This window comes from Monodelphis domestica, chromosome 5 (assembly GCF_027887165.1).
Source record: "Monodelphis domestica isolate mMonDom1 chromosome 5, mMonDom1.pri, whole genome shotgun sequence".
Taxonomy (NCBI): Eukaryota; Metazoa; Chordata; class Mammalia; order Didelphimorphia; family Didelphidae; genus Monodelphis; species Monodelphis domestica.
This window is the reverse complement of record NC_077231.1, coordinates 204,572,926-204,599,275: the sequence shown is the minus strand read 5'-3', so window position 1 is coordinate 204,599,275 and position 26,350 is coordinate 204,572,926. Positions and strand designations below refer to the sequence as shown.

The 26,350-nt window shown below is 41.1% G+C and overlaps 1 protein-coding gene across 3 annotated transcripts in view; it reads left to right on the top strand.

The window, feature by feature from the left end:
* PLXNA4 (plexin A4) overlaps positions 1–26,350 on the top strand; it is a 690,148-nt gene that overhangs the window by 561,347 nt on the left and 102,451 nt on the right. For all 3 annotated transcript variants that reach the window (XM_056799707.1, XM_056799709.1, XM_056799708.1), the window contains 4 exons: positions 8,140–8,236; positions 9,345–9,535; positions 22,314–22,465; positions 24,107–24,224. In XM_056799707.1, the coding sequence (XP_056655685.1) occupies positions 8,140–8,236; positions 9,345–9,535; positions 22,314–22,465; positions 24,107–24,224 (558 nt within the window). The remainder of the gene's footprint in view (positions 1–8,139; positions 8,237–9,344; positions 9,536–22,313; positions 22,466–24,106; positions 24,225–26,350) is intronic.

The window sequence follows — 26,350 nt, the reverse complement described above, 5'->3', positions numbered from 1 at the left end:
GTGTAATGAACAGCCCCACATGGAGGAACTTTGCATCCAGAGATGCTGTGACATGATGCAAAATCCTTCTCCTGCTCATAGATGGAGAATCAGTCAAGAAGTCGTCAACAGGCTTTTTTTTTTTATTCAATGCCTATTCTGTGTCAGGCAGATACAAGGGAAGAAAAGACAGTCCCTGCTCTCAAGGAGTTCATGGTCTAATAGAGGAGACAACACATATAAAATCTGTCCACTGAGCTATGGATTTGTTTTAAACCCTTACCTTATTGGTCTAAGAACCAATACTAGGTTTGGGTTCTAAGGAAGATGAGTGGTAAGGGCTGGGCAATGGGGGTTAAGTGACCTGCCCAGGGTCATACAGATTGGAAGTATTTGAGGTCAATTTCGAATGCAGGCTCTCCTGTCTAAACTAAGCCACTAAGCCACTAAACTGAGCCACATAGCTGCCCTCTGAGCTATGAATTCTAAGATGTGAGGAAAGAGTTAATAGTAATAGGATTGACACTTATTGATTGCTTTAATATTTATAAAGCATTTAATATACATTACTGTATTTGCTATTCACAACAGTCCTAAGATAGTAACTTATCTTAGTTAAAAACCTCAGTTTCCCTAACTGTAAAATTGGGAATAGGGAAACTGAGGTTCTTAACAGGCAACTTGACTATGTTTACAACCAAGTCTCTCCAGCATCCCATTCTTACGATCTACACCATCACTATACCATGGCGTGTTGATTCCTGAAGTCTCAACCAAAGTTCTTTCTCAGAACCTCTGTTTGCCCACAGGTAAAGGGGGAATATTTAACGTGATCATTTCCCCCATTCTTCAGGGACACAGAACAGGGATGGCACCTCTGCCCCACTCTCTGGAGTCCTGAAAACTGAACAGATGACTACTGTTTCTCAGATTTTAGAGTTTACTCTCCTGGCCAGAAGTATATTGCATCAAAGAAGCTTAGAGCTTTTTGTGATTGTTTTTTGGGGAATAATGGAAGATGGAGTGAGGGAGCAAGGGAAGGGGAGGGACCTACACAGCACAGGTGCCCTGTCTGTCTCAGGAATTGGGGGTACTCCAATCTAGGCTTTCCCACCCAAGGTCATACATAGATTAAGCCATCCAGGGGCTCAGGCTGGAGCATCTGACCTTGACTGAGGGGCTTAACCTCCTTGTTCCAGAGATCTCTGGGGAGCTGTAATTGCCTCCTTGGCCTTGAGGGGCTTGTTCAATTAACTGTCCCATGATTGCAAAGAGCTATATAAATGCTAAGTGGACTATAAAGAATGGGGGGAAGGGAGGGGATGCTGGAGGTAGGATGGAGAAGGTGAAGGGCCTCCTAGCTGCAAGGCAGTACTGTCAAAGACATCCTGCACTCTGAGTAGCAGAAGGAGGCACCACTGGGACTGGGACAGCCAGAGAAGAAAGGAGATGCCCCAAAGGAAAGTGACTTCCTGGAGGAGTGAGCTGGAGCACTTGGGGTTAATGAACTCATCTGAGAATATTTTTACAGTCACTGCCCCCTGAATGAGGAGAAGGAAAAGCTATTCCTTGAAAGAAAAATGTGTATATATACATACATGTGTACATACACATGTGCATAAATACACTGTGATACACATGTGATTATATATCATATGTGCATTGTATACATACATGCACACATGTAGGTGTTCAGATATGTAATTTCATGGGTGTCAGGTAGTCCCAGTGTGGGAACTCTTTCCACAGATACATATGGGGTGGGAGTCTAAAAAATCTGCCTCAGTCCCTGAGTGGTTATGGAGCTCAACCATGGTCTAATAGCCAGCATTTGTAAGAGACAAGACTTGAACCTAGACCTGACTCTAAAGCTATCTCTGCCCACTAAGCTGGGCTGACTCTCCAGACATACACACACACACACACACACACACACACACGTATGTATATGTATATGTACATCTAGCATGCAAGCTCTAGAGCTATGTACATGCATGTATATGAGCATACAGTAGCAATTAGTCCTTTTATAGCTCTTTAATATTTCCAAAGTGCTTCCCTCACAACAGCTCTCTGAAGCAGAAAGTATGACTACTGTTATTCCCATTTTACAGAAGAGGAAGCTAAGTCCATTTTTGGAGAAAGGAATGGCAAACCACTAAATAGTATCTTTGCCAAGAAAACCCCAAGCAGACAGAACAAGCTAGGCCCTGGATAATTGAAATTACTTGTCCAAGGTCACCCAGCAGTAAATGTCAAAGCTAGGATTGGAACCCATGTGTGTGTCTTGACTCGATGTCTTAACTTTCTCCTCCCCATTCCCCATGCCCTGCTGTTTTGCTTATATATTAATGTCTGTGAACTTGTCTCCAAACACTCAAAGACACAAACACATTCCCTTCTGCCTCCTCTATTATGTGTACCAATGGACAAAGGATCTCGTTTTTTTTCTGTCCATTTTGCTTCTGGCCATGGGGATGCCCCACCTTTGTCAGATTCATGCCTGGAATTAGCAATGGGTCTCTAAGACTGGCTTTGCCATCACTGCCCTGAATGCCTGGACCAAAGGTGTGAAACTCAAACAGAAAATGAGCCTACCAAATGGTCCCTAAGGATCCTTGTGGCTCTTATAATGACTTGGGGAACTGTGTATTAGCATTATCTGGGTTCTAGTGTACTTTTATTTAATTTGTTAAACATTTCCTATTGACATGGTTGCTCCAGAGTTAAATGCCTCTGTCCTAGACCCTTCCCATAATCAGAGCAGCCTCTTGAACCATGATCAAACAGATTAAGATGGAGCCAAAGCCGGACCAACCCAACTCAGCTAGCCACTCATCTGGCACAACAGGAGTGGGTGAGCTGTATGGGCAGCCAGGGACTGAGATGGCAGAAAATAGCACCCTGCCCTATACCCCGTACTTGATCACTTCTCACTTTTAGCCTCATCGATGAATGACTAAGGAGAAAAAAGGAAGAGAAAGAAAAGAACAGAGGGAGTCTCAGGCTATTGGGAAGTGTTAGAACCAGAGGATGTGAATTGGAATTCAGTCTTGCTTATTTCTTGTAGGACCCCCAAGCTGGTGATTTTGCTTCTCTGAGGAAGTAATTTTGTCAACTCTGCAAGAGGTGCTAATTCAGGGAAGCTGGGTGGTTCAGTGGATTGAGAACTAGGTCTGGAGATGGGAGGTCCTCAGTTCAAATGTGACCTCAGACACTTCCTAGCTGTGTAACCCTGGGCAAGTCACTTAACCCCCATTGCCCAACCCTCACCACTCTTCTGGCTTGGATCCAGTGCACAGTATTGATTCTAAGATGGAAGGTAAGGTTTTAAAGAGAAAAGAGGGCTTGTTAAGTGGTCCCTGTTAGCCCTAAGCCCTGTGCTTCTAGGACTAGTTTGGGGTGGCAGAGAAAGCAGAGGTGGGAGAATGGAATGAAAACCATCCAAATATGAAAAAGTGTATCACAACCACTATGCATGCCCACAGCATCCTATCTCAGGCGCCAGGGGAAGAGACACCTTCCACTCTGCAGCTTTTGACAGAAAGGGCAGATGGTTGATTTGCCAGGCTCAGACTCATTAGAAACAGTTCCTATAATGAAAAGGTTAGAAAATAGGATTTGGAAAAACAAAATAAAACAAACAAAAAGCAATAGAATAATAATTTGCTCTAAGTATTTCCTATCTAGAGCATTCCCCAGCATCCACAGGCCTGGCAACTTTGATCACTGATCCCACGGACCCCATCCCACTCCCAAAAAAGGAGAATACATTTAGCCTGCTAGGAGTCTGCATAATGCCATATAAAGAGGAACAGGTTTGGAGTCAGAAGACCTGGGTTCAGACAGTGGCTTTGCTATTTGACCTTGAACAAGATCTTGCCTTGAGGTCTCAATTTGCTAGCCATTAGTTAGTGCTCAAGGTGGGTACAGAGGATAGAGCACTGTGCTTGGAGTCAAGAAGATCTGAGTTCAAATTTGACCTTAGACCTAGCTGTATGACCTTGGGCAAGCCATTTAATTTCTCTTTGTCTTTATTCACTAAATAAGGGAATGACAAACCACTTGCATTTTTGCCAAGAAAAACCCCATGGACAGAGGTCTAACCCCAAGGACAGAAGTCTTGAAGAGTCAGACCTGACTAAAATGACTGAACAAACATGTCAGAAATGTTTTATAAATATTATGTCATTTGATCCTCACAACAACCCTGGATGGCAGGTGCTATTGTTGTCCTTATTTTAAAGTTGAAAACATTTAGGAGTTAAATGACTTGTCTAGAGTCATATAGCAAATAAGTGTATAAGGCAAGATTTGAACTCAGGATTTCCTGACTTCAGGCCCTTAAGCTAATTCATTGATTTGTATCACTGTACTGTTGCTGTAAAATGAGAGAGTTGAATTAAATGGATTCTAAGGCTCCTTTCAGCTATAAATCTGTAATACTAAGAAAAGAATGAGAGAAAGAATTTAATAACTCTTTTCTGATCCCTGGTATTCTATTGTGTAGAGGTTATTATTCATTGGTACTGATCTAATCTAGAGATCTAGACCAAATACACAATGCCTTACAAATAGTAAGTGCTCAATAAATGTTTTCTGAATGAATAGGACCTACCTGCTAGGAATGAAGCTAAAACAATGGGGTCCCTATCAATCCTTCAAGCAAAGAACAAGCCTTCATTAATTACCTTCTGTGTGTCAGCTGCTAAGCTAGGTGCTAGCAATATTAATCTAAAGAATGAAATAATCCCCATTTTCAGAATATTCTTCTATATCATTCTTCTTAATTATATTCCCAAGGAAGTCAATATATATGCATGTAAGTATATACAAAATAAATGAGAATAAGTTTAATTAAATTCATAGTAATTTAATGCCAGGCAGGGAAGGAAGCAGGGCAGTGGCAGTTGGAGTGGCAATGGGTGAAGAAGGAAAGGCTTCTTGTAGAAAGTGGTGCATGAGCTGATTCTGGAAGGAAGGAAAGGGTTCTTTGAGGAGGGAACAAATTGCAGTCATAGGAGATGACAGGGGACTAGGAGATGGGCAAGGAACAGAGAGAAGGACAATTGGGTCCACATAGGTCAATTAACTTTGCTCTGTTCCTCCATCACAATGCCACATCTCTAACCCTGGCTGACCATCTTAGAAATGAGCACCATCAGTCATGAGGGAGCCTGTGGCCAAACTTAGAATGGCAACAAAAATTCTCCCAAACCTAGAAAAACAGTCCAACCTTCAGGTTCTGTGAACTGCCTATAGAGCAGCAGTATTTTCATCTACAAAATGGAGCCATATCATTATGGAAATTAGGGAAGTATGGCCAACAGGAAAGATTTCCTGGATCTGAAGGTTATAAGAAAGTAGAAAAGGTCTCTCAAGATAATTACTGTATCTCCTTCCCTAGAGATGTTTAAGAATAGGTTATACATCTGTCCAGGCTGATTTGGGTTACTCTTGCCAAGAGGAAGGGCGACAGACTCATTTGTTCCCCATGCTAAAGACTAGGTTGAGCCACAGAGCTCCCCATTCTTCTTCTGTCTCTTTGTCTCAGTCCAGACGCCTATGGTGGGGATTGTCTGGTTGAATAATGAGAAAATCACCAGGTAGGTATTGGAGATGCTGCCTGGGGCAGACTCCCATATTTCTTTCTCTCTCCTCTTGTTCTCTAAGGCATTGAGAAGGGTCCTCAAAATTCTAATCACAGGCTTGACTGATGGTCACAGTGGCACAGGACCACAGGGCCCTGATTCCCAGTGGAAAAACTCTCCTCCTCTCTTATAACTGTGTAGCCTCTCCTAGGAAGTAACCCCTCTCTTCTCAGGAAGAGCACAAGCCCATGTTCTAGACCTAGCTGGGGTGTATAGTCAGAGGCAGGAGAGGAGAGTGAGTCACAGCCCACAGGAAAGGCCATATTTTCTATGCAAGGTAGATGAGAGGCAAATGAGCTTTTGAAATGTCAGGTTAGACAGAAAAATCTAACATTTTCCATCACCAAATACCTCTGGCATCTTGTTCACTTTCATTTTTTTCCTCAATCTCCCCACTAAGTAGTTTAATCCCTTCATTTAAGCCTAATCGTTCTTTCCCTCCCTACTTTCTATCTTGCTAATGATTTTTTTTTCCTTCCCTGATAATTCTTCCATCCCCAAGTCATCACAACTCCCTCCTTTACCTAGAGTTCATTTCCCCCTGCCTGGGGTATGCAGGGTGGAAGTTTCCATATCTATGATCCTGAAAATAAATCTGATTTGAGGCCTGTCCGATGGCTTTGGATTCATAATTCAAGTAGGCAAATCTTCCAGCCCAGGGCTTCAAGCAGATGTTAGCAATTATAGCACAATGGCATTGGTCAGTCAACTGGTCCATATGCATTAAGAACCTACTATATGCCAGTGTTCTGTGCTAAGTTCTAAATGATACAGAGATAGACAAAAGAGAGTCCCCACTCTCCACTTACAATCTAAAGAGGGAGACAAAGTGAAAACAGATATGGTATAAATATATGTGGCATAAATTGGAGCTCATCAATAGAGGGAAGACACTAGCATCAAGAGGGATTGGGAAAACCTACTTATAGATAAAATCTTAGTAGAGACTTAAAAGAAGCCGAGGAGACCTGGATCTGGAGCAGAAGAGGGAGACTAGGGTAATTGGGAAGAGATGCCTGACAGGTGAAATTTATAGGTATGGGACTGAACTGTCAGGTAACAGTAAATAAAACATCTGCTATACAGCTATGTGTATATGGAGCATAGGTGGACCATCTTCTTCTGAGGACCATTCAAGAGCCCCAGATTCTTTCAGCCCATTTCAGGGGAATACTGTTTGGTGGAATGAGAGCCTATTCAATAATAACAATAAGCAATGGCTTAAAGCACTCTGGGAAATTTAGTTATGTATCTTTAACATTCCAGAAGAAGCATGAGGAGATGAAACTGGACAAGAACTCTCCTTCTTACTTCAAAGTGGGATAAACCAAGAACCAGAGAAGGGAAATAATCTGTTCACTTCCACTCCTTAAATTGACAATAGGTATCTAACCCAAGTATCTTGACTCTCAGGGAAGTGCTGAGTCCTTATTGATATTACCATTGCTTTATCCTTCTATTTAAGTGCTTACTCTGTGCCAGGCACTGTGCAGGGAATATTGGTACAAAGAATAGAACAATCATTACTTCTCAGAAGTTTAGGTTTTAATGGGGGAAAGAATAGGAACATATTTAAATCTTTACTAGATTAAGTCTATAGATATATTTCTATTTATAAAGTACAAATATCTGCAAAGTAGTTAAATATAAAGTACTTTGGAAAGGGGAGGAAGAGCAGTCATTAGTGGTGGGAAATAGGGGATGGGCAAAGGCTTCCCATGGAAGATAATGCTTGTACTGCATCTTAAAGAAAGGAAAGGGGGCAGCAAAGTGGACCAGTAGATAGAGAGCCAGGACTGAAGTCAGGAGAATCTGGATTCAAATCTGACCTTCTAGATGTGTGACTGGTCAAGTCACTTAATCCCCAATGCCTAACACCACTTTCTGCCTTAGAATCAATATACAGTATTGGCAGAAGAGAAGAGAGAAGAAGGAAGGAAGAAGGAAGGAAGGAAGGAAGGAAGGAAGGAAGGAAGGAAGGAAGGAAGGAAGGAAGGAAGGAAGGAAGGAAGGAAGGAAGGAAGGAAGGAAGGAAGGAAGGAAGAAAGAAAGAAAGAAAGAAAGAAAGAAAGAAAGAAAGAAAGAAAGAAAGAAAGAAAGAAAGAAAGAAAGAAAGAAAGAAAGAAAGAAAGAAAGAAAGAAAGAAAGAAAGAAAGAAAGAAAGAAAGAAAGAAAGAAAGAAAGAAAGAAAGAAAGAAAGAAAGAAAGAAAGAAGAGGCAGCAGTGGCAGCAGCTAAACAGAGAAACAGAGAACTTTATGTTGGGGGCAATAGGGAGCCACTGACATTCACTGTGTAGAGGAATATATCTGTACCTAAGAAAAAGAACTCTGGCAGCAGTGTTTAAGGAGAAGCATTTGTCACTTGCCTGGCTATGATTTCACATGGTCCCTATCCATTTCTCTCTCCATCCTTATCCCTATTCTACCAGGGACTCCAGGCTGAGCACCAAGTTCTTACCTTGGAATCCTAGATGAAATCTTTTCTTTCTTTCCCCCTTTTGGCCACAGTATTCCTATGAAGGCATGGAAATCAACAGCCTACCCGTGGAGTTGACTGTCGTGTGGAATGGGGACTTCAACATTGACAACCCAGCCCAGAATAAAGGTATGGACTCCAGCAGCAGCCACAATGCTTAGGGCAGCCCTGGGATGGAGAGGACAGAGTGGAAACAGAGGCAGCTTCCTGGCTTTTTCAGTGACTCTCCTTTAATCCCCTAAACATTTGCAAGTCACCAGTGCTCCCCCTGCTTTGTCTCCAGTTCCCTCCCCATCTCCTCCTTTTTTACTCCTCTCCTCTGTTTCTTCTTTAGTCGCCACTTCCTGGAAGCCCAAAACAGCCACCAGACAGGTTGGAGAGTGGAGAATGGATTTTGGGCGGGGGGAACTATTAAATGTTGTTTCTCTTCTCTCTCTCACAGGTTTAGATTATTCTAATAGGAAGTTGCTCATCTAGTCCAATTCTTCCATTTTACAAGTGAATCCTAGAAAAGTCAAATTCAGGGTCATGGAGTTAATTAAAACCCAGATTCCTTTATTCTCTCCCTAGCCAGCATTCTCCCCAGGATGACAATCCCACTGACTTGGTCATGGCTTTACCACAAAGAAGCCAATATCTCCCCCCTAAAAGACCCTTCCCCTCTGCATCTAGGAACCCACACACAGATTCTTTTGAGCTACTTTGTATATTTAGACATAACCTTATGGGGAGAGGCAGGGCTGTTCTCTGGAGGTCTGCTCATATATTTGTATTGTAAGCATATGTGGGGTGAGGAGGAAGTGGGTGCTATACCCATATATGCATGTGTGTATGGGCAGTTAAATAGATTTGCCTGACCTTCTCCCTCTGGATAACTCACAAATCAGAAATCCCTTTACTTCCTCTAGCTCTCCTATTCCTGGGTTTCTCCTTTACCTCCTAGATTTTGACTGGTAGTCTTTTGGAGTAATACAGACCATGCCGGAATGAGAAAAAATTGTTAGAGGTGGTAAGAGGACCGTTATTTCCCTATTAAGCTCATCTCTCCAGGTGGGGTCAGCTGGCTTCCAATGGCTTGCATCTCATTCAACAATAAATCGCCAGAGTAATGAAGCTGTCATCTTGTCTCCTGAACCCTACAGCTGAGACCACCTCCTCTGCTCCATTGGCTCCAGCCCCAGGCTCCATTCCCTGCTCCTTAACCTTCTTTAGCCTGTCTCCTGTGCTTTGCCCACAGTTCATCTTTACAAATGTGGAGCCATGCGAGAAAGCTGTGGCTTGTGCCTCAAGGCTGACCCAGACTTCGAGTGTGGCTGGTGCCAAGGGCTGGGCCAATGCACCCTCCGACAACACTGTCCCACCCAGGAAAACAAATGGCTGGAGTTGTCTAGTACTAATGGCAAGTGCACCAACCCCCGCATCAATGAGGTGAGTCAGAGTCTCATCTTGTCTTGGTCCTGGACTGAAAGTAGACCTCTGAGAGGGCACTGGAGCCAAAGCAGGCCAGGATGGGGTCAGCTCCAAAGATTACTGCAAGTGGGGTGTGCTCAGGGATGATATGGCTTATTGGCTCTGGCTAATTAACTTCCCATCAGAGCTGAAAGGTCTTGGTCAGTCCCTCTCTCATTTCTCTTCATGATAATTAACAACAACAATTAATGACAATAACGAGCATTTATATCGTGTTTTAAGGTTTTCAGAGGACTTTTTTACAAATATTATCTCATTTTGTCCTCGCAACAATCCCAAGAGACAGATGCCATTGTTCCCCCAATTTTACAGAAGAGAGACCTGAACCTGGGAGAGCTTATGTGACTTTGCCAGAGTAAGAAAGTGTCTAAGTTTAGATTTGAACTCAAGTCTTCCCGACTCTCTTGACAGATCATAGAACTGCTGGTTATACTGGAAGTCACTTAGTCCAAGTGTGTCATTTTACACATGAAGACAACTGAAGTCCAGAATGGTTAAGGTTCTTGCCCAAAGTTATAGAAAAGTAAAAGTGGAAGACCAGGGATCCTAAACCAGATCTTTTGATTGCAAATCCTATTCCATTTGTGCTGTGCCCTCTAAGGGGAAAGGCAGTCAACAACCCTGCCTGAGCACCCTCTATGTCATTTCTTTTAGCCAATCAATCAATTAATCAGTAAACAGTATGTGCCTACTGTATGCTAGGCATTGTGCTAAATGCTTAGAGCACACAATGATGAATCCTGACAAGTATGTGGCCTTTTATAGATAGCTTCTAAGAACTTCTTAAGCATCACTTTATTTGATCCCTACAACAATTCTGTGAGTGGAGATAATAATATTCTCACTATTTACCCCATGGATATAGCAGGATTAAATGAGATAACAGGTGAGAAGCATTTTGCTAACTGTAAAGCTTTATGTAAATACCAGCTATGATTATTATTAATATCATGGGAAACACTGCTCGTCGTAATGAATGGATGGGGACTAGGCATCGGATTCAGGGCTCCCTGAGTTCAAGTCCTGCCCCTCACACCCACGAGACCCTGGGCAAGTTGTTTAACTTTCTAATGCCTGAGGCAACTCTCTAAGACCCCAGTTTATAATCGAAGTGTGGACCCATGGTACTCCGCAGCCTCTTTCATCAAAGAAATCAATCTCTTGGACAACATTCTCAAACAGATACATACATATAATATACACGGATATATACAAGGATAGGGCATGAAGACTGGACCTGGAATATCACTGATACAGGGAAATCCTAAGTAAGGAAGCTTCCTCGACCAGTTCAAGGTTGGCCCCTTCTCAGTCTCTTCAACTGTAAAATAAAGATAATGTGATACCTGCCTTGTCTAACATCTATATATATAATCTACACCCACACATACACTCCATATATGCCCATGAATGATATGTAAATATTCTATTATATACATGTGTGTATTTAGGGAGAAATGTGTGTGTGTATGTTGTGGTTCAGTCATTGCAGTCTTATCGAACTCTTTATGACTGCATTTGGGGTTTTTTTGGCAGAGATCTTGTAGTAGTTTGCCAGTTCCTTCTCCAGCTCATTTTACAGGTGAGGAAACTGAGGCAAATGGGGTTAAGAGACTTGCCCAGAGTCACACAGCTAGTAAATGCCTGCAGCCAGATTTGAACTTAAGAAGAGTCTTCCTGACTCCAAGCCCAGTACTCGTTGCCATTGTATGTATATGTGTATGTATGTGTTATTCACACACAGAAATATATATATAAATATATATACTAGATATATATATAGTGTATATACTCTGTGTGCATATATATAATATGAATATTGTGTGGATAGAGACATGTGTGTCTGTGTGTGAAAAATTGCTATGTCCTCCTATAGACTGTAATCTCCATAAGGGAAGAGATTAAGGATTATCTAAATTGCTTATTTAGATAATACTATATACTTATTTTGTATAAATTTTATTTATATATTTATTTCTATTTAAATTTATTTTATATAAATTATATAAATTAAATAAAAACAATTATATAAAAAATTTATTTCCAAGTATAATGCTCTAAAAACAGTAGATGCTTAATAAATAAGAAAGGCATCTTGGCTATAGGTAGAAAAAGCATCAGGCAGAGACTTAAAACCAGATGAAACACTGTCTCTAGCATTCTTTCCTGGTGCAACGTTGGGCAGATCACTTAGGCTTTCTGAGCTGAGCTTTGTTTTCTCCTCTGTCAAATGGGCTGCTGATATTTCTATTCCCTGGTTCTGGGAATTGTTGGGAAGAAAGTACTTTGCAAACTCTATGCAAATAGAAATTTGAACATAATTATTTCTTAATAATTAGGTAAGGCCAGAATTCTGTGTGTATAAGACCACTTGGGCAGTCTAGAGACACTTGTGAAATACTCAGAATAATTTTTTAAATGCATGAAATATATATGATGACAAAGGAAGTATACTGACCAACTGACAGGGGCTCGACCCAAGAGTCAATGAGACTAAAGCAAGGCAATATGGCAAAGCTTTAGTAGAGGAAAAAAGTGGCAAGGGGGAATCTAGTGCCAATAGAGGTGGTTACAGAGTCCCATCCAGATGGGGGAATCATGAGATCTTATACCATTAGAGGGCTTCAGAGATAATACGATTTGGGTCATTCTATTTGTTGTCTCTGGAGAAGGTGAGTCACTTGGATGTTCCTGAGAGAGGTGGGGAGTCCCAGTCTCAAAGTTGCAGGATATTGTTGGCAACTATCTTGTTGGCTTTCTGTTGCCCAGCTGGGGTCTGTTGGTTTCTTGTTGCCTAGCTGGGATCTCCAGATTTATCAATACCCAAATGCTATAAACATATTTTAAAAATAAATTCCCAGAGGGGCAGCTAGGTGTCCAGGCCTGGAATCAGAAGTTCAAATCTTGCCTCAGACACTTCCTAACTATTTGACTCTGGGCAAATCACTTCATCTTGTTTGCCTAGCCTTTGTCTTTCTGTCTTAGAGTTGTTAAGACAGAAAGTCAGGGTTTTAAAAAATAATAATAAATGTGTAGATCCCTCAGTTGAGAACTTGTTATAAGGGGAAATTATTATTATTCCATTATTAAGTAGAAAAAATTATGACATATTGAGAGAAGTATGACAATGAATAAAGAACTAGTCTAAAAGTTAGAAAGACCTCAGTTCTAGTCTACCTCTGACTCATATTGATTTTGTGACCCTGCTAGGTAAGTTATTTAATTAAAGCCCCAGACATTTCTCTGTGATTATAAATTGTGAAGCAGGCATCAATCAACATTTGTCAAAGGAGTTCCTCATCAGAAATTCTCTAAACCAAAGAAATTAAACATCCTGTTAAAAAAATTGAATATGGTACCCAAGAAAAGAGCCCTCCCTGACTCTTAAATTGAGGACCCTAGTTCAAATCCTACTTCTGGTTATTATTTACTTGTGTCACCTTGGATAAGTCATTTTTATGTCCTTAGGCTTCAGTTCTTCTGAAAATGGAGAGGTTGGGCTAAATGGCCTCTGTGACCCCTAACAGCTCTAGGACTAGGATCTTATACTTATCACAATGAATGTTTGTTAAAGTGAATGCATAAGAGACATCTATGTGGCTCAGTAGATAGAGTGTCAGGCCTGGAGATGGGAGATCTGGGGATCAAATATGGCCTCAGACACTTCCTAGCTGTATGATCCTGGGAACGTCACTTGCCTAGCCCTTGCCCTGAGTTGTTAGTAAGACAGAAAATAAAGGTTTAAAAATTTTTAAACAAAGTGAATAGTAGAATCTTGAATTTTCTTCGTTAAGTAAAAAGACCTCCAGAAGTCCCTTACAAGCCAGAGCTGCCCTCTGCCAGGATCACACCCTATTCCCTGGTTGAAAGAAAAAGGTACAGCCTGATATGCTCAGAGCATTGGTCCTTTGGTTCTTTTAATGTTCTGGCCCTACTGCCCATATCCTAGGACACACTGTGCACATTTGAGATTTTTGCCCTCTTCCCTTTCTCTCTCCCTTCACCCATTTCTTACTCCTTTTTTTTTCTAATTAGTATTGAGGAAAAGATAGGAGGATGCCCAGTTGGATAAAGTCAGCAGTCAGGACCAATCTGATTGGCTCTCCCACTACTGGTTCTTCACACCTTTGTTCCATCCATTGAAAGGTTCCTTTCCCAGGCTCTTTCCTAAGGACCAAAAGTTCAAAATCAATCCATTAGAAGTCTCAACCACAAAAAGTTAGGGTCTCACAGTTTCCATAATTTCTGGTCCCACTTGTTCTCTGCCCTTGGAATAGAGGGAACCCAGGGTCCTACTCTACACACGAGTCTCTTTCCCTTCATACAGTCATACCAACTAACCCTGTTCTTTCAAAGTTTCTGGAGGACTGGCCACACCTAGACTTCAGTGAGCTGTTCCCAGAGCCATTAACATAGAAAGTAATCTCCCTAGACCAACCGTACATCATTGCCAATATTATGTCTGCCATGAGTGGCGGTTGCTTCTTACTCCCTGGCCCATGTCCAAAGAAATCAGTGGGAGGAGGCAGCAAATTAAACAAACCTCCCCAGAACCCAAGACTATTCACTAGCTCCCGTATGTATTGACATTGTCACTCAAGGGAGTCCAGGGAATGAGGATGGGCTGAAAGATAAAATGCCTCTTTTTTCAGGATGACAAGCGAGAGGCTGGAATACCATGTCAACACTGGCCACCTTGGCATCCAATATGCTGTAGGGACTAGTGGAGGAGATTATGGAAAGAACATAAGCTTCTTTCCAATTGGTCCTTCACTTTCCCCACCTTGCTTAAGGACAAAGATTGGCTGCTTCTTAACTCAGACTGTTTTCTTCTTTATGCCCAACTTACCCCACATTCCCCAATAGGGGTATATAGAAGGATAAGGAAGAGACTGGATATGTAATTGTATTGACACAGGAAATTTGCAAGTGAGAAAACCCTCCTCTAGTACAGGTCACTGGAGATTCTTTGCAACTTAGAATCACAGAGCTTTGCCCAGAGCACTAAGGGGTGAAGTGACTTGCTCAGAGTCAAAGAGCCAGTATATGACAGAGGCAAGACCTGAATGCAGGTCTTTTTGGGTTCTCTTTTCACTTTGCCATGCTGTCTGGAGGCAATATAGAAAGTATAGGAAATTAAGAGGCAGGTCTTTTGAGGTCTCTGCTCTGGCACTAATTCACTCCCTAACCTTGATCAAGATCCGAGTGTCGGTAATCATGGCTGCAATCTAGACGCGGCACATTTCCTCTCCCCAGCACCGAACGAAATAGACTACATCAAAGGAGCATAAAATCACCTTTGGAGGAACAGAAGGACTCCCCAGTACCCCACAGAGGCAAAGGTATGTGGGGCTTGAACATTTCCACACTAAAATAAGAAGGAAAAGCTTGCACAGAAAAGTGAACTGAGCCGCCCTTCCCCCACCCCACCTCCCCCACTAAACCAGAGTGAGCTACCTGAGCGCTCACCGGGACAGCGAGTGAGTGGGGAGCGTCTCTGTCTGGGGGGGCACTCCAGGGTCCTTGGGATCTGGGGACTGCCAGGAAAAAACGTCTCAGGGCGCTTTCACTGGAGAAGCCAGCGGACTTCGGGCGGGCTGCGCTGAACAAGGCGCACGGATTATCTGGGCGGAGCTGAATACCTGGGCTCGGAGGCTGGGAAGAACTAGTCTGAAGCAACCTAAATTCACAGAAAAACCACTCTTATAACCCAGACCCCAGACCAAAAAGGAAAGGGAAATAAAACCACCAAAGGGATGGCTCACATGGCCCAAAATCAAGCCTCCAGGAAGAAAGGGAAAAAAGTGACTATTGAAAACTTTTATGGTGGAAGTACCCAAGGGAAAGAGGAGAATGAAGAGGAAATCCAAAAAAATTCAGAACACGCCTCCCAAAATGGAAACTATCAACAAGCTCTGGAAGATCTCAAACTGGAACTTATCCAAAAGATGGAAACCTTCTGGAAAGAAAAATGGGAGAAAGAGATCAGCTGTCTGACAGATAAGACTGCTCAATTGGAAAAAGAACTCGAAGCAGCCAATACAAGGGCAGACAAGGCTGAAAAGCAAATCCAGTCCCTAATGACCAGAATTAAGGACCTCGAAGAAAGTGAGATGATAAAACAGCAAGAATCAATAAAGCAAACCCAAACAATTAATGAATTGGAAGAAAACAGAAAATATCTCACTGAGAAGGTCACGGACCTGGAGAACAGAGGAAGACGAGAAAATCTCCGTATCATCGGTCTCCCAGAAAAACCAGAGGTAAACAACAAATTGGATTTTATTCTAGAGGAGATTATAAAAGAAAATTGCCCCCACGTTCTGGAGCAAGGGGGCAAAATAGAAATAGAAAGGATTCATAGAACACCTTCTATACTAAATCCCCAAAAGACAACGCCTAGGAATGTAATTGCCAAATTCAAGAGCTTCCAAGTAAAGGAGAAAATCCTACAAGAAGCCAAGAAGAGGAGCTTCAGATACAAGGGGGCTCCCATAAGGATCACACATGACTTAGCGGCTAACACACTAAGAGACCGCAAAGCATGGAACACGATATTTAGAAAGGCAAGAGAGCTGGGTCTCCAACCAAGAATCAACTACCCAGCAAAACTGACTATATACTTCCAGGGGAAAGTATGGGCATTCAACAAAATAGAAGATTTCCAAGCATTTGCTAAGAAAAGACCAGAGCTCTGTGGAAAGTTCGATATCCAAGCACAGAAAGCAAGAGAAACATGAAAAGGTAAATATGAAAGAAAGGGAAAAGGAGATAAATCTTATCTTTCTCTTTAAGTCAAACTCTCTTCTATAAGGACTACATTTACATCTAATTATATATATTAATATGTGGGGAAAATGTTTTGTGTAACTCTCATAAATTGTATCATCATAAGAGTAGTTAGAAGAAACATGCATAGGGAAAGATTGGGGAATCAAGAAGATTTGGGGAAAGTTGGGGCAAAAAAAGGAAAAGGGAGGGGGGAACCGTGATAATACTAAGATTAACTTCAAGAAATAGGGGGGGAATCAATAGAATAAACTTTCCCATATAAAGATACACATGGGAAGGGGAGGGGAAGAACTCTCATATGAGAAGGAGAGGAAGAGAGCGTGAAGTGGAAGTACTTAAACCTTACTCTCAGTGAAATCAAATCTGAGAGGGAAGAACATCTAGATCCAGTGGGATCCTGAATTCTATCTTATTCATTAGGGCAAGAAAGAAAGGAAAATTAAGGAGGGGGAGGGGGGAGGGAGCACAAAAAGGGAGGGAAGGAGAGGGGGGAGGGGAAGGGAGCATAAAAAGGGAGGGGCTAGAAAGGGAAGCATCTCAAGGGAGGGGACTAGGGGGACTGACCTAAAGTAAATCACTGGTTCAAAAGGAGAAAGCTAAAGAAGAAAGGTCAGAACTAGGGGAAGACATCAAAATGCCAGCGAATCCACAAATAACAATCATAACTTTGAACGTGAATGGGATGAACTCACCCATAAAACGCAGACAAATAGCAGATTGGATTAGAACACAAAACCCTACCATATGTTGTCTTCAAGAAACACATATGAGACGGGTTGACACTCACAAGGTTAGAATTAAAGGTTGGAGTAAGACCTTTTGGGCCTCAACCGATAGAAAGAAGGCAGGAGTTGCAATCATGATATCTGACAAAGCCAAAGTACAAATAGACCTGATCAAAAGGGACAGGGAAGGTAAATATATTCTGCTAAAAGGAAGTATAGACAATGAGGAAATATCACTAATCAACATGTATGCACCAAATGGTATAGCATCCAAATTTTTAATAGAGAAACTAGGAGAATTGAAGGAGGAATTAGACAGTAAAACCATATTAGTGGGAGACTTGAACCAACCACTATCAAATTTAGATAAATCAAATCAAAAAATAAATAAGAAAGAGGTAAAAGAGGTGAATGAAATCTTAGAAAAATTAGAATTAATAGACATATGGAGAAAAATAAATAGGGACAAAAAAGAATACACCTTCTTTTCAGCACCACATGGCACATTCACAAAAATAGATCATACCCTAGGTCATAGAAACATGGCACTTAAATGCAGAAAAGCAGAAATATTAACTGCAGCCTTTTCAGATCACAAGGCAATTAAAATATTGATCGGCAAGGGTACATGGAGACCCAAATCAAAAATTAATTGGAAATTAAATAACATGATACTCCAAAACCATTTAGTTAGAGAAGAAATCATAGAAACAATTAACAATTTCGTTGAAGAAAATGACAACGGCGAAACAACCTTTCAAACCTTATGGGATGCAGCCAAGGCAGTACTTAGAGGAAAATTCATATCCCTGAGTGCATATATTAACAAATTAGGGAGGACAGAGACCAAGGAATTGGAAATGCAAATCAAAAAACTTGAGAATGAACAAATTAAAAACCCCCAGAAGAAAACCATACTAGAGATCCTAAAAATTAAGGGAGAAATTAATAAAATAGAAAGTGACAGAACTATTGAGCTAATAAACAAGACTAGAAGCTGGTACTTTGAAAAAACAGACAAAATAGACAAAGTACTGGTTAATTTAATTAAAAAAAGGAAAGAAGAAAGGCAAATTAATAGCATCAAGGATGAAAAGGGGGATCTCACCTCAAATGAAGAGGAAATTAAGGCAATCATTAAAAACTACTTTGCCCAACTATATGGCAATAAATTTACCAATCTAGGTGATATGGATGAATATTTACAAAAATATAAATTGCCTAGACTAACAGAAGAAGAAATAGTTTTCTTAAATAATCCCATATCAGAAATTGAAATCCATCAAGCCATCAAAGAACTGCCTAAGAAAAAATCCCCAGGGCCTGATGGATTCACCAGTGAATTCTATCAAACATTCAGAGAACAGTTAACCCCAATATTACACAAACTATTCGACATAATAAGCAAAGAGGGAGTCCTACCAAACTCCTTTTATGACACAAGCATGGTACTAATTCCAAAGCCAGGCAGGCCAAAAACAGAGAAAGAAAACTATAGGCCAATCTCCCTAATGAATATAGATGCAAAAATCTTAAATAGGATACTAGCAAAAAGACTCCAGCAAGTGATTAGAAGGGTCATCCACCATGATCAAGTAGGATTCATACCAGGGATGCAGGGCTGGTTCAACATTAGGAAAACTATCCACATAATTGACCACATCAACAAGCAAACCAACAAGAATCACATGATTATCTCAATAGATGCAGAAAAAGCCTTTGATAAAATACAACACCCATTCCTACTAAAAACACTAGAAAGCATAGGAATAGAAGGGTCATTCCTAAAAATAATAAACAGTATATATCTAAAACCATCAGCTAATATCATCTGCAATGGGGATAAACTAAATCCATTCCCATTAAGATCAGGAGTGAAACAAGGATGCCCATTATCACCTCTATTATTTGACATTGTATTAGAAACACTAGCAGTAGCAATTAGAGAAGAAAAAGAAATTGAAGGCATCAAAATAGGCAAGGAGGAGACCAAATTATCACTCTTTGCAGATGACATGATGGTCTACTTAAAGAATCCTAGAGATTCAACCAAAAAGTTAATTGAAATAATCAACAACTTTAGCAAAGTTGCAGGATACAAAATAAACCCACATAAGTCATCAGCATTTCTATATAATTCCAACACAGCTCAGCAGCAAGAACTAGAAAGAGAAATCCCATTCAAAATTACCCAAGACAAAATAAAATACTTAGGAATCTATCTCCCGAGACAAACACAGGATCTATATGAACACAACTACAAAACACTTTCCACACAACTAAAACTAGACTTGAACAATTGGAAGAACATTAACTGCTCATGGGTAGGACGAGCCAATATAATAAAAATGACCATCCTACCCAAACTCATCTATCTATTTAGTGCCATACCCATGGAACTCCCAAAAATTTTTTTTACTGATTTAGAAAAAAACATAACAAAGTTCATTTGGAAAAACAAAAGATCAAGGATACCCAGGGAATTAATGAAAAAAAATACAAAGGAAGGGGGTCTTGCAGTCCCAGATCTCAGACTATATTATAAAGCAGCGGTCATCAAAACAATTTGGTACTGGCTAAGAGACAGAAAGGAGGATCAGTGGAATAGACTGGGGGCAAGCAACCTCAGCAAGACAGTATATGACAAACCCAAAGATCCCAGCTTTTGGGACAAAAATCCACTATTTCATAAAAACTGTTGGGAAAATTGGAGGACAGTGTGGGAAAGATTAGGCTTAGATCAACACCTCACACCCTACACCAAGATAAATTCAAAATGGATGAATGACTTGAACATAAAGAAAGAAACTATAAGAAAATTAGGCGAACACAGAATAGTATACATGTCAGACCTTTGGGAAGGGAAATACTTCAAAACCAAGCAAGAATTAGAAAGAATTACAAAATGCAAAATAAATAATCTGGATTACATCAAATTAAAAAGTTTTTGTACAAACAAAACCAATGTAACCAAAATCAGAAGGGTAGCAACAAATTGGGAAACAATCTTCATAAAAACCTCTGACAAGGGTTTAATTACTAAAATTTATAAAGAACTAAATCAATTGTACAAAAAATCAAGCCATTCTCCAATTGACAAATGGGCAAGGGACATGAACAGGCAATTCTCAGCCAAAGAAATCAAAACTATTAATAAGCACATGAAAAAGTGCTCTACATCTCTTATAATCAGAGAGATGCAAATCAAAACAACTCTGAGGTATCATCTCACACCTAGCAGATTGGCTAACATGACAGCTATGCAAAGTAATGAATGCTGGAGGGGATGTGGCAAAGTGGGGACATTAATTCATTGCTGGTGGAGTTGTGAATTGATCCAACCATTCTGGAGGGCAATTTGGAACTATGCCCAAAGGGCGATAAAAGACTGTCTGCCCTTTGATCCAGCCATAGCACTGCTGGGCTTGTACCCCAAAGAGATAATGGACAAAAAGACTTGTACAAAAATATTCATAGCTGCGCTCTTTGTGGTGGCCAAAAATTGGAAAATGAGGGGATGCCCCTCAATTGGGGAATGGCTAAACAAATTGTGGTATATGTTGGTGATGGAATATTATTGTGCTAAAAGGAATAATAAAGTGGAGGAATTCCATGTGAACTGGAACAACCTCCAGGAAGTGATGCAGAGCGAAAGGAGCAGAACCAGGAAAACATTATACACAGAGACTGATACATTGTGGTACAATCGAAGGTGATGGACTTCTCCATAAGTATCAATGCAATTTCCCTGAACAATCTGCAGGGATCTAAAAAAAAAAAATACTACCCACAAGCAGAGGATAAACTGTGGGAGTAAAAACACCGCTGAAAAGCAACTGCTCGACCACAGGGTTGGAGGAGATAAGACTGAGGAGAGACTCTAAATGAACACTATAATGCAAACTCCAACAACAGGGAAATGGGTTCGAGTCAAGAACACATGTGATAACCAGTGGAATCATGCGTCGGCTATGGGAGAGGGAAAGGCGGGGGGGGGGGGGGGGGGGGGAGGGGAGGAAAAGAAAACGATCTTTGTTTCCAGTGAATAATGTATGAAAACGACCAAATAAAATAATATTAAAATTAAAAAAAAAAAAAATTAAGGACACTATGTAACCATGAGGATCAATTTTTCCCTTTTGGCCCTCAGTTTCCTCCTTAATAAAAGTGAAAATGTTGGGAAAAAAAAAAAAAAAAGATCCGAGTGTCAGGGATGCTGGCATTGGAATCCAGGTATTTGCCATGGTCTTGGTCTATAAAGTGACACACAACACTGGCACTGAATGCATTATTAACCTTGCTAGTTACTATCCATATGAGTGTGAAAGCTTAACTGTGTTTATTTATATTCTGATCCTACCTCAAAGCAGCCTTCTGAATCTTGGTTCCTAAAATTTCCAATTTGGGATCTTAATGCATATGGCACCCCTTGGGATAGTAAAGGCAGTCACTGTGACCAATGCACAAGGGTAAACTCCCACTTAAATCTATTTGCAGATTTGAATCAAGCCCAACTGTGAACTTGGAGGGATTATAATGAAATGCTTTTATAGACCTGGGAATGTGCTCAGAGAGCTCTGGACGTTTCCTCATGATTCTGCTACTAACAGCCTAGGAGGTATTGGGGGTGGTATCTTTCCCTCCTTTCTTCGCTCATGCCTGCCAGTGGTTATGGGTCCTACCAGGAGCTTTGAATACTGGCTCATTAAAAAGACTTGGCTTTAAAGTGCTTCGCCAAAAGTAACTGTTAATTGATAGTTATAGTACCCAGGCTGCCCTCTTGGAACTTTGGCACTAAATAGGAAATCAGGCACAATTAGGAAAGAGAAGCTTTGCTTTCCCTTTCTCCATCAGTTGGTCAATATATTTTCCATCTAGAATTGCTAACCAACCAATACTAGACTGATTGGGTAATCATGTTATTATAGAAGCCATTTGCTGGTAGGGATCAGTGACCAAAAAGAATGTTGGAGTTGCATCATCACCTGAAACATGTACCAGATTGAACACATGGCAATTGGAAGGCATAGGGGACATGTAATCGGCAGTTAATAAATGTTTGTGATTGATGACTGATTGATACAGTAACAATGATTGGGAGGAGGTTCTAACCAATATTATGTTCTAACCATGTTATGATCTGTCTTGATTTGGGTTACCTAAATTCAGTTCCTCTCACTTTTACTATGTTTTGCTTCTCTTTTCCTCCCTCCTTCTAGATCAGCCCATCAACAGGTCCCCGGGAAGGAGGTACCAAAGTGACTATCCGAGGCGAGAACCTGGGCCTAGAATTCCGAGACATTGCCTCCCATGTCAAGGTGGCAGGAGTGGAATGCAGCCCACTAGTGGATGGATACATCCCTGCTGAACAGTAAGTGAGAGCCAGTGCAGAATAAAGGAGAGAAAGGGAAAGAAAGAGGGGAGAGGAAGGGAAGCAAAGAGAACATCATGCTATTCATTTTAGCCACAAGCAGACCTAGGGCTGGAGGAGTAGACAGCAAATCAGAGGAAACACAGTGATTTATTAGGGGGAAAGCAGAGAGATAAGGAGAGGAAAATAGATTGTAGAAGGGAAGGAGAAAACAGGAAATAGTGGGTCCTGATTAAAGGTGGAACAAACTGGAAGCCACTGTAAAAGTAGGAGTTATCCAAGTCCACCTCCCAGTGCCCAGTCCAGCATCCTCTTTCTCTTGCCCTTGCCCTGGAAGACACTGAAACTGAAAATGATACCCTCAATTCCTATGTACTTTTTCTGGGGCTTTGAATGGCTTCTCCCTTTGCAAAATCTACTGAGTGGAGCAAATAACCAGTAATCCAAGTCCATCATCAACCAGGCCCAGAGCTGAGGCTACCTACCTGAGGTTAGACCTATGTCCTGAGTATCCTTAAAGTAAGTCAGTGAAGTTTTCTAGCCTTCCAAATAGCATTATATGGGATGCTCTATTGCTGCCTCTCCTCCCTTTTCCTGTGGATAGTAGTAGAAAGAGCATTGTAGAAGATTTGGGTTCAAATCACACCTTGGGGGTTGCTACCTCTATGACTGAGCAATTGGAGTTTCCCAGGGTGTCAGCATCCTTATGTGTAAGATGAGTCAGTTCATCTATATAAATCTAAGGACTCCATCTTTATGATGTTCCTAAACAATTTACAGTTTAGCTCATTTGGGTTGTGATCAGATTTCTAGGAGCTTCTGCACCATCATCAGCACCCAGGATTTCTCCTGATCCTCCTTTTTCTATCTGCATCATTCACAAGGTTTTAAAAGATGAAGGCTTTAGGTCTTAAAGCCAGGGTCTTAATCTTCCCAATTGCTCCCTAAGGAACCCTTCATTCATAGGATCATAGATCTGCAAGGGACCATCAAAAAAACCTATGATCCAATTCTTACATTTTAATTATAGTCATTATCATCATAGCTGTTGTTTCTATAGCACTTAATATGTACCAGACACTGGGCCAAGTGCTATACAATTCTCATTTGATCCTAATAACAACCCTGGGAAGTAGGTGATATTATTATCTCCATTTTACAGATGAAGAAACTGAGGTGTCCAGAGACAATAAACAACTTTCTAAAGGTCACCAAGTTACTATTCAAACAGATGTCTTTTCACTCAAAACTGGGCACTCTTTTCTCAACCCCATTAAGCTGTCTGGAGAAAGCATATCATTTCCTCCAGCAGAAAGTGGTCCTAGCAGTTCACAAAATGTCCGTCAAGAGTCAGCACCTTAGTGCCTCAGAAGTCTTCTAGTCCAAGCCCATCTTTTATAAATGGGATAATTGAGGCCCAAAGTCATATGGTTATTCAGTAGCAGAATCTGGATTTGAATCCGAGTCCTCCGACTCCAAATCCAAGATATTTTTTCTTACCATGAATGAGAATTTTTGTCAAGAGGACCCAAGCAATGTACCATTTTCCTCTGAAGCAGGGCATGGCGGGCCACCCACTGGGAGAGTAGTTAACTCTCATAGTTAACTCTCCAACTCAGATTTCTCTTCTTTTGCCTACAGGATTGTGTGTGAGATGGGGGAAGCCAAGCCCAGCCAACATGCCGGTTTTGTGGAGATCTGTGTGGCGGAGTGCAAGCCTGAATTCATGGCCCGCTCTTCCAAGCTCTACTATTTCATGGTGAGTCCCAGCAACCAGAGTGGTTGCCTACCAGTCCCCACACCCAGGACAGAGAGGCTGTCCGTGAAGCTAGAGATCCTGCCAGAGCCTCCGTGCCAGCCCCATGTGGCTCTTACAGGGGTCTGTCCTTTCCCATTGGAATAATAATAGCTCCTATGTATAGAGTGTTTTAGAAAGGCCAAATAATATAGTAAGAAAATACTAAGCCTCTCTTAACTATACTTTTCTATTATAAAGGATGGAGCATTGTTGGGAATAATGGTGATAGGGATGCAAAAAAGGAAAGAAAAGAAAGAAAAGAGCATTGATGAAACATTTAAGAAAACACAGAAAAAAGCAGAAGGGAGTTCAGAAGGGGTCACTGACAAGCAGAGCTGTGTTGGCTCTATTGTATTCAATGCAATGTGTACTTTTTTTAAAAAATCCAACCTGTACACAATAGAATCTCATAGGCTTTTTATGTAACTCCTCTTTTCTTCTTTTTTTTAATATGACAATATTTGTTTATTGATGTCTGTTCAATTCATGGTATGAATAAAAATGATTTATAAAGTTGAAAAAGAAAAAATGGAAAACACCGTCCTTGGATTCAGGAGACTTAGAGATGAATCTCTACTCTGTTTCTTGTCAGCTATCTAACCTTGGCAAAATCATCTGACCTCTCTGAGCCCCAACAAGATGGCCCCTAAAATCCCTGATCTTATGATCATATAATCCTATGAAAATCTACAAATTGCTTTCTTCACCACTGGAAGGTGGACAGTACAAGTGTTACTATCATTCCGATTTCATAGATGAGGAAACTGAGGCAGAGAACTGGAGGCAGAGAATTTAAATGACATCAAATTCATTTAGTGTCAGGGTCAGGACTTAAACCTCAGATCTGACTCTAAAATCAGCCCCTTTCTATGATATCATACTGTCTTAGGTAATAAAGCCCGACTCAGAGAGCTTAACTAATTGGCCCATAATGACAAAGAGGTGAGTTTTGGAGCTAGGATATGAACCCAAATCTTCTGGGACCCATCATGCCCAGAGTTGTTCTGGCTGCCACCGCCAGTGATTCTCCCATTCCATCAAACCAATATCCCAGGGGGCAGCTGGGTAGCTCATTGGATTGAGAGGGGAGGACCTGAGCCAGGCCTAGAGACAGGAAATCCTAGGTTCAAATCTAGCCTCAGACACTTCCCAGTTGTATGACCCTGGGCAAGTCACGTGACCCTGATTGCCTAGCCCTTACCACTCTTCCACCTTGGAACCAATATACAGTATTGATTCCAAGAAGGAAGGTAAGGGTTTAAAAACAACAACAACATCCCACTGCCTTTGTATTCCAACTCATCATGTCACAGTCTCACATCATCTCTCCCATATCCCTTGGCCTCAGTGCCCCTTCCCTGTCCCTGCCCCTCCACTCTCACTTTTCCTCATTGATTCATCTTTTCCACATCTTTTTGCTTTATCCTTTCCTTCAACTTCTTCCACTCCTACCCCCCACCCCACCCCCTGAAGCACACATACCACTATCATCACCCCATAGCAAGAGAATCCCTGCTCAGGTTCTTCCAGTCTGGAGACCCTACCAGACTCCTTGTGAAACAGAGGGTAGAGTGTTTTGCTGCCAGGGATCTTTCTTTGCTGTTCAGCCTGATAATTATTGGGATGGCAGAGATACAAGCACATTTCCTGCAGTGTTCTCTGCTCATGAGAAAGACACATTATAGAGATATAGAGATAGATATAGATATAGAGATAGAGATAGATATAGATATAGATATAGATATAGATATAGATATAGATATAGATATAGAGATGGAGATAGAGATAGAGATAGAGATAGAGATAGAGATAGAGATAGAGATAGAGATAGAGATAGAGATAGAGATAGAGATAGAGATAGAGATAGAGATAGAGATATATATTATCAATCAGTTAATTTCCCAGGTTGATGACAGCTGTGATGGCATAATTTCCTTGTGATCTTGTGCTGTTGTTGATGGCTGAAGATGAATGTGATGGATTTTATAGCTGGGCATCAAATGTCCAGAAATATGTTATACCAGAGAGTTGCATCCACTCTGGTTTCCTCCTTCCTTCCATCTTCCTTGTCTTTTGTGTTTTTCCTT